Source organism: Sciurus carolinensis, chromosome 8 (assembly GCF_902686445.1).
Source record: "Sciurus carolinensis chromosome 8, mSciCar1.2, whole genome shotgun sequence".
NCBI lineage: Eukaryota > Metazoa > Chordata > Mammalia > Rodentia > Sciuridae > Sciurus > Sciurus carolinensis.
In genome coordinates, this window is record NC_062220.1 from 145,662,108 (window position 1) to 145,671,370 (window position 9,263).

The 9,263-nt window shown below is 44.9% G+C and overlaps 1 protein-coding gene across 1 annotated transcript; it reads left to right on the forward strand.

The window, feature by feature from the left end:
* Nucleotides 1–6,712: 6,712 nt before the first annotated feature.
* LOC124990920 (40S ribosomal protein SA-like) lies at nucleotides 6,713–7,681 on the forward strand. The gene has a single exon (XM_047561461.1). The coding sequence runs from the start codon at nucleotides 6,748–6,750 to the stop codon at nucleotides 7,633–7,635; it is 888 nt and encodes a 295-aa protein (XP_047417417.1). The 5' UTR covers nucleotides 6,713–6,747; the 3' UTR covers nucleotides 7,636–7,681.
* The last annotated feature ends 1,582 nt before the right edge of the window (nucleotides 7,682–9,263 follow it).

Sequence of the window (9,263 nt, forward strand, 5' to 3'; positions counted from 1 at the left end):
TTGTTGGAACATCACTCTTCCATCAACCTCTTTGGATACTGGAGGGATATTTCCCCCAACTTTTAATGTTATTCACAATGTAATGGGGACAGCATAACATGCTTTCCTGTTTAATCTGCATTATTAACATTTTCTCTTCCATCTCTTTTTTAGGCCTAGAGAATCCATCAAACAGTCCAGATGGGTAGCGTCTGCCAATTTCCGTGGTGTAAATACTCCTACTAAGACCAAATTCTAGCTATGCCCAAGGCAAAGCCACTGAATGTGAAGTTGGGGTGAGATCCACAGTGACACTCTATTCCCACCATGCAGATGCAACAGAATTTAAACCCAAGAGCACAAATAATCACAGAGTTTGTAAGATAATCAGGAAGTGGTGAATTTTGTGTTATTTATCATGTTTTTAACGGTTTAAATTTATCATGTTTAATCGGTTCAAGGGTGATGTAATTTATTAAAATAATTGCTGTGTTTAACAACCAACAGAATTCCACCCCACCTCCCCAAATTTAAAAATCAACTTTCATGAGCCTGCATGAGCCACCTCCAGTATCCCACTGGATTTGATACCTAAATCCCCAGAGGAATCTTCAAGAAAGATGAAATAGGAAATGGGAATTTTTTGTTTGTTTTAATTAGGCCTAAAGAAATTTTTTTCATAAATGAGGGGGTTCCTTACTATGTTAGACTGTTATTTTCCCAAGTGACCACAGACACTCTCTCTCATTCTCAAATATTCTTGGGGAACTCCACCACTTCCTGTCCAGAGGTGAAGTCACAGTCCCCCTCCTTGAGTTTAGGGTTGCCTGGGCCCAAAGAGCACAGTGGATGTGAATTCTGTCCACATGTGATTTCCAAGGCCAGGTCTTCCGTGCCCTGTTCTCCTTGTGAGGTCTTCTGCCTCCAGGTAAGCAGTCTGAGCACCCCAGACCACCATGCCGGGAGGAAGCACAGCCTGCAGAGATAGGAGGCAGTCCCGAGAGGCCAGGAGAGGGATGGCCAGGCAGCCTCAGCGCCCCCTGCTGGTTGGGCACCTGCATCCAGGACTGCTCAGGGCCTTGGAGATACTCAGTCTGTGGAGCCCAGAGGAGGAAGTCAGCGCACACCTAAGATCCGTTACTGAAAACTGGAGGAAAGAGGACCTTTGTTAGGTGGTAGCAGAAAGTGTGTCACCTGTGGTAACATGGAGAAGAAGAAGTGTGCTCAGTGGTAAATAGAGTATTGGAAGTGTCGACCGGTTCTTTCTTGCCACCTGAGATAAAATGCAAGAGGAGGAAATGGACTAAAAATTCTTACGTATAAAGGAGCCAGGAACTGCTGGGCTTGGAAACAAAACCGTTTCCCATCCCCATCTCTCCAGATACCCATTTTTTTTTTCTCATACTGAGAATAGTCTCCAGGCTTTTATTACCTGATTTCGAGACTTACTTAGTGACAGTTATCAAGACAGTGTGGTATTGGGGAAAGGGATAGAATAGACCCACTCATATATGGTCAATTGATTTTCAACCAAGGTGCAAAAGTAATTCGATAGCGAAAGAACATTCTTTTCAATACATAGCCCTAGAAGAACTGGGCATCCATATGCAAAAAATAAATAAATAAATAAATAAAATTAAAACATTTTTAAAAAAGGTCCTACCGGGCTTTCCACAAGAAATTAACTTGAACTAGAGCATTGACCTAGTGTAAACTCTGAAACTCCAGGTGACATAAAAGAAAGTCTTTGTGATTTAAGTTTGGCCAAGAGTTCTTATGCACAACACAAGAACACACGGTACCAAAGGAAAGACAGATAATGGGACTTCATCAAAATTTAGAACTTCTACTCTTTAAGAAAATGAAGTAAGAAACTGCACGCCAGGAGAAAATATTTGCAAAACACATAGTTTATGAAGGACCAGTTTCCAGAATAAGTAGATTTAAAAAAAAAAAAAACTCAAAAAAAAACCTCTCAAGATTCAATTTTAAAAAGAAACTCTATTTTATCATAAAACAAGCAATCCAATTTAAAATTGGCAAAAGACTATCTGTTCTCCACTGAATTGACTTTGCACCTTTGACTAAAATCGGTTATTCATGTGTGCACAGGCCTATTTATGAGCTCTGTGTTCCGCCCGCTGATCTATTTGCCTAACTTGATACAACACCACACTCTGAATACTGTTGTTTTATAACAAGTCTTGAAATCAGGTGGTGTCAGGTCTCCAGTTCTGCCATTATTTTTAAACACTTTTTTGGCTTCTCAGTCCCCTTCGTTTCCATGTGAATTTTAGAATCAGCTTGTCAATTTCTTTTAAAGAGCCTCCTGGGATTTCTATCAGAATTGCTCTCGACCTCTTGTTCAGTGTGGAGGAACCTGACATCTCGTCAGTGTGGAGGAACCTGACATCTCGACAGTGTTGTGACTTCCACCCCGTGGACAGGACGTGCCTTTCCGTGTATTCAGAGCCCCTTTAACGTGCCTCAGCAGTGTTTCGTAGTTTTTGTTCTGTAAATCTTTCGTCACATTTTTGACAGATGCATCCCTAAACATTTCCTTGTGTTTGAAGATCTTGTAAATGGAATTGGGTTTTATTTATTTTTTTTAATTTTTTGCGGTACTGGGGATCGAACCCAGGGCCTCGTGCTTGCAAGGCAAGCACTCTACCGACTGAGCTATCTCCCCAGCCCTCGAATTGGGTTTTAAAATTCTTATTTCCAGTTGTTCGGCACCTGTATGACGAGCTTGCAGCCTGTATGTACCTTTGCTAAGTTCACTCCCTGGTTCTAGGAGCGTTTTTTTTGTTTGTTTGTTTGTTTGTTTGTTTGTTGTAGATTCCATCAGGTTTGCTAAATAGATGACCCTGTCATCTGCCCATTTCACTTCTTTTCCAACAATAATGCCTTTTCTTTTCGTGCGACGCAGCGTTGACTGGAAATGGTGAGAGCAGACATCCTACACTCACCCCATATACAAAGTCAGCTCAAAATGCACCATAAGCTAAATGTAGAACATTTTTAAAATCTATAAAGATTCCCAGAGAAAGAAAAATTTTGTGACCTTGGGTGAGGCAGAGACTTCTTAAACGGCGCATCAAAACCACAAGCAATCAGAAAAATTGGAAAACTACCTTAGATCAAAATTAAAAACCTTCTGCTCTTTGAACACTGCTGTTCAAGGAACGGCAACACAAACCAGAGACTGGCAGAAATATGTGCTTGTCACATATCTGGTTAAAAAATATTCGTATCCTCAATACGTAAAGAACTCTTGAAGCTTATTAATAATAAATAAATAGCCTAGTATTCTTTTTCTGGAGTGGGGGATGGGGTCTCACTGTGATACCCAGGCTGGCCCTGACCTCCTGGACACAAGCAAGCCTCCTGCCCCAACCTCCCGAGGAACTGGGATTATAGAAGGTTCTGGTGGAGGCGGTGCCTACTTGAACTAAAAGGAACAGGGATAATACAACATAAAATGAGGCTTTGGAGTCCTTGAACTTCCATGGGTAGGAAGCAAGCCAAAAAGATCAGTCAGCTGCAGACATGGACTCTGCTTTATGAAAAAGCACAACTCAGAATCACATCCAGAAAATGACAGAGAACTAGTGGAGGAAATCGCAGCACCTGCCAGTGTTGGCCCAGCTGGATTTCAAAATTGCTATGGAGCAGTGACTGCGGTAGGCGTCCCCTTTCCTTCTGCTTTGAATAGAAGTGGCGGGAATGACCACCCTCTGCCTGCCCCCCACTGTGTGCTGACCACAGGGGCGGCAGATACCTGGGTTCTTCACTTCACGGTCTTCAGAAGAAAATCACTCGAGGTCTGTGCCCAAGGCCTCATCCCTGAGGATCCTTGGGGGCATCTGGACCTTGACTCTGAGCCTGACTGGCAAATGGGAGGACTTTTCTGGGGCCTTGGGTGTGTCTGACCTATGAGATGGATGCCAACTGTTTTGGCCAAACATCAGACTCGGTGGATTACATTTTCTGGAAATGTCTACAACAGTATTTCCCATCCAATGTGCTCTTCCTAAACTCTGCAACTCCTCCATCAAGAGGTGGCATCTCTGTCTCATTTCTTTGAACTCGTGTTGGCCTTTATGACTGCCCTGACCAATAGAGTCCAGAAAAAGTGACACTCTGAAGTTTTGGAGGCCAGGTCACAAAAATGTCATATACTTCTTCCTTCATCTCTGGAGATACTCAAGCCACCAAGCCTTGAGGGAGCCCAGCTACCCTTGCAGAGAGCGTCATGAGCAAAGGAACCCAAGTGTTCAGTGCAGATCCCCAGCAACAGTGGGCACAGGCACCAGCCACGTGTGTGGGCCACCCCAGAAGTGAGCCTCCCTAGCCTCACTCGAGCTGCCTCGGCTGAAGCCCTGTGAGTTGGGGACAAGCTGGCCCCACTGCATCCTGTCCAAGTTCCTGATTCACGGACAAAGCAAATGATTATTATTTTTTCAGTCCGTTGAGTTATGGGGTGTGTTGTTACACAGCAATGAATAAACAGAACCCTTATCTAGATGTCTTTTAAAATAGTGTATAGTCTTTAGAAATGACCCCAGAGCCAAAGCAATCAGAGAAAGATTGATAGATGGGTCCTTTATAATGTAAAGCTTCCACGTGCCAAAGATTCACAGACAACATTAAAAGTTAAAGACCTCCACTTCTGAGCGTCTTCTTAAGAGAAACTGGAAGCAGGGACTCCAAGCAGATAATGCATAACCGTGCTCACATCAGCACTATCACCCGCAGCCAAAGAGAAACAACTCGAGTGTCGTGGATCGATGAACCGATGAGACCAGTGTGGTATCCACAGTGGGAATATGATTCAGCCTTAAAAAGGACGGGAAACTCTGATGGGTGGGTGAACCCTGAAGACACAATGCAGGAGAAAGCCAGGCACACAAAGGCCACCAATGCATAATTATTAGATGCAGAATTGGAATAGAGGTGACCAGGGGCTGGGGAGGAGTGACCGGTAAGTCAGTGTTTAGGGGACAGTTTCAGTTGGGGATGAAGGAAGGGCTCCAGAGGCGGGTGATGGCTTTGCATGATGGAGTGAATATGCTTCAGGCCCCTGGACTGTACACTTTAAAATGATCAAAAGGGTAAGTTTCGTGTTATGTATATTTTACCACAATTAAAAGTAAAATAATTTAAAGACGAATTAAAATCTGAAAAAAATATTTGCATATCTTTGCAAAAATAACTGCAATATATTGCCAGCTCTTTAAAACACGAGCAATTATAGGAACACGCGATGCAAAATAAGAAATAGGATGATGAGGAGGAGAAATAAAAATGGCCAAAAAGCAATTTGGAAGTATATTCAGTGTCTTAGCAGTTTTGTGAGGTGCAGGATAATATCATATATAGCTGGTGAGGGTGGAAATTAGCATCTTTTTGAAAGGCAGTTTAGTTGCATGCATCAGATCTGTTTTTAAAAGTTCCGTGACCCTCTGGGTGTGATGGTGCACACCTGTAATCCCAGCCACCCAAGAGGCTGAGGCAGGAGGAGGGGCAAGTTTCAGGCCAGCCGAAGCAACTCAGCAAGACCCTGAGCAACTTAGCAAGATCCTGTCTCCAGAAGGGCTGGGGATGTAGTTCAGTAGTAAAGCATCCCTGGGCACCATCCCCAGTACTGAAAAAAAAGTTCCATGACCCCACGATTGCACTACTAGGAATTAATTCTAAAGAAGTTGTCAGAGAGGATACGAGGGTGGCTTATAATCAGATGAAAATCTGAACCCACCTAGAGGGCCACCAAGAGGAGGTTTGTAAATAAATGCTGGAACAGCTAAGCACTTCTGTGCAACCTTTAGAAGGGGCGACATTCAGCTCTATTTGTAGACATGCCGAGGTGTGTGTGACATATTTTAAGTGGAAAGGATGCAGATTAGGAAGCGTGGGGGCGGGGCGTGCTTGTGTCTGAATACATTAGGAATCTGGAAATGTTATGCCAGCCAGGCCCATTTCTGGGTGGTGGACTCCTGATCATTTATTTTCTTCCCTATATGTGTCTGCATTAAAAAAATTTTTTTTCTGATATATTACTTCCATTAGAAAATTTTAGAAAGACCTCTTTTTTTCCACAACTACAGAAAATGCACAGCTATGGTCCTTATGAAGAGTGAAGAATCCCACTGCTGTTCTATTTGGGGGTCTCAAGGCCCATCGCAAAACACCTGCTGAGGACTAGGCAGACTCTGATGATGCCCCAGCCCTGCCTGGAAGTCACCTGGAGGGAGAGGACACGGAGAGGAAGCTGTTGAAGCTCCTCAGGTCTGCCCAGCTTGGGCCTGCTCCCACGGGACCTCAGGTTACTGCATGGAGATGTCCCGTCCATCACTGTTTACACAGAAAAATAACCGAGCTGTGTCCATCCACAGGGGATCAAGTAAATAACTTCATGTGATTCATGCACATGGAAATTGTTACAGCATTCATCAAGAGCCAGGCAGGGCCCCTGTCCCTGTAGGGAGCAATCTCTCAGATGTGTTATCCAGTGAAGAAAGACAGGAACAGAAAGCGTGTTCTGAGGGAGCCCACTTGGTGTTCTTTCTCAGTGTGGAACATGAGCTGACTTTAATTTCTTAATCATTCTGACAGCATTCTTTGGGGGCAAGTTCATATAACATGAATGTGTCCAGCAGGGGCTGGGTGGTGTCAAAAGCTGGACACAACTTTTCCGCGCTACCCAGGGAGGGGGTCCATACGGCGTTGTTCTTGATTCCCGTCGTAACTTAAAGGGAAACTGTCACAATGTCCGGAGCCCTTGTTGTCCTGCAAATGAAGGAAGAGGATGTCCTCAAATTCCTTGCAGCAGGAACCCACTTAGGTGGCACCAACCTTGATTTCCAGATGGAACAGTATATCTACAAAAGGAAAAGTGATGGCATATACATCATAAATCTGAAAAGAACCTGGGAGAAGCTTCTGCTGGCAGCTCGTGCCATTGTTGCCATCGAAAACCCTGCCGATGTCAGTGTCATATCCTCTAGGAATACTGGCCAGCGGGCTGTGCTGAAGTTTGCTGCTGCCACTGGAGCCACTCCTATTGCTGGCCGCTTCACTCCTGGAACCTTCACTAACCAGATCCAGGCAGCCTTCCGGGAACCACGTCTTCTTGTGGTTACTGATCCCAGGACTGACCACCAGCCTCTTACAGAAGCATCTTATGTCAATCTGCCTACCATTGCTCTGTGTAACACAGACTCTCCTCTGCGCTATGTGGACATTGCCATTCCATGCAACAATAAGGGAGCTCATTCTGTGGGTCTGATGTGGTGGATGCTGGCCCGAGAAGTTCTGCGCATGCGTGGCACCATTTCCCATGAACACCCGTGGGAGGTCATGCCTGATCTCTACTTCTACAGAGATCCTGAAGAGATTGAAAAGGAAGAGCAGGCTGCTGCTGAAAAAGCTGTGACCAAGGAGGAATTTCAGGGTGAATGGACTGCTCCAGCTCCTGAGTTCACTGCTACTCAACCTGAGGTTGCAGACTGGTCTGAAGGTGTGCAGGTGCCCTCTGTGCCTATCCAGCAGTTCCCTACTGAAGACTGGAGTGCCCAGCCGGCCACTGAAGACTGGTCTGCAGCTCCCACTGCTCAGGCTACTGAGTGGGTAGGAACAACCACGGAGTGGTCTTGAGCTGTTCTGCAGAAACTTATTAAGCAAAATGGAAATAAGGTTACGGAAAAGAAACACCAGTTTCTTAAAAAAAAAAAAAAAAAAAGCTGGACACACGCAATGGACTACCACAGCTTCTGGTGACACGCGGGCCCTCTTTTCTATTTTACATACTTCTCTTGCATTGTGTGTGTGTGTGTGTTTTTTAAACTGATACAGATGTGTTGGGTTTTTATAACAATCTAATATTGCTTTCATGAGGAAAAATTAATATAAAAAGCTAGGCATGCCCAATGTAGAAAAAAAATTTAATATGGAAACGAATAAAGAAGAAAATTAAAATAAGAATTACTCATCCGGCCAGTCCCTGGAGACAAATGCTGCTGGTTTCTCTCTGGAAAAGGTGATTTCCATTCTCAGGCCAGAGCGGGTCTCCCTGAAGACCTCCAAAAGGCGTGCCTGAGAAACACCCAGGCCTCCCAGGCTTTGAAAGTGCGTGACCTTTGGTCCAGCATCTCGGCTTCCAAAGTGCATCCTAGGAAGCCATTGGAGGGGTGGGCTGTGGCCCAGGTAGAGGCTTGCCTAGCAACTGCCGGGCCCTGAGGGTCACTGGGAGTCCGGGGGGGGGGGGGCGGGTAGCACAACTAGGACACATAAAAATGTTATGAGAATGGTGACCTCGCGTCTAATTAGGAAAAAATTAGGAAACATCCTAAATGCCCATTAATGGGGGGGAATCAAATATGGGACATCTATACAATTGGACATTCTCCAGCTGTTCCAATAATGACGAGGATCAATGTCTATTGACATGGAATGATTATCTTGTTATCTTATTAAGCAAATAGGTGGTTATGAAACTGTACCTATGGCATGACTCTCACTTTGTTGAAGGCAAGCAAATATTTGTATGTGTGCATGCTTAAAACCAGGGTCACTGGCTTCTTATGTTCATCATCTTTGACCTGCTACCTGTCCCCCAACCACAAGACCAACTCCGGGAGAGCCCCGACTTGTGTCTGTTTTGTTCCCTGGGGTTTTGGGAAATAGTAGGCTTCTAATATTTGAGTCATGAATGAATGAATGAACTACAAACCAGAAAAAGGTTTTCCTTACAGAAACTTCACTTGATCCTCACCCTTCTGATCTCCAGAAGTGGCATGGGTGACATGGGTCTGGCAGACCTGGCAGGGACAGGTGAGATAAAAGATGGCCCTCTCCCTTTTCCAGATTTCTGCTCCCTGGGTTCTGTGTTGAGGTGCAGCATGCAGAGCCCTAAAGTAGCACTGCCCCCTGCTGGGCAGTTTGGAGAACTGCAGGACAGAAGCTCAGCGGTTGCTACCCCAACCTCAGCCCCACGACTCCTGAGCAATTAGATCCCGACATTTGGGAAGGACCCAAATGGAAAGGTCATGGGGGTGCATTCTCTGTATTTTCCTCCAGGAAGCCAGATGTAGGGGCATTTTCAGGCTGGAAGAGGAGAAAAGGAAGAAATGGAGCCCACTCTCAGCTGCAGGGTCTGGATGCAGGAGGTCTCTCTCTAGCTGTGGATGGATTTTTCCTGTTGAGAGAATCGATCTGATAGAAATCAGCAGCAATTCAAGACCAACTCCCCAGGGATTTTTTTTTTAACTTCTGGTTTGGTTTCT

Coding starts and splice junctions, on each gene's coding strand:
- LOC124990920 (XM_047561461.1), top strand. CDS start 6,748: ATGTCCGGAGCCCTTGTTGTCCTGCAAATGAAGGAAGAGGATGTCCTC.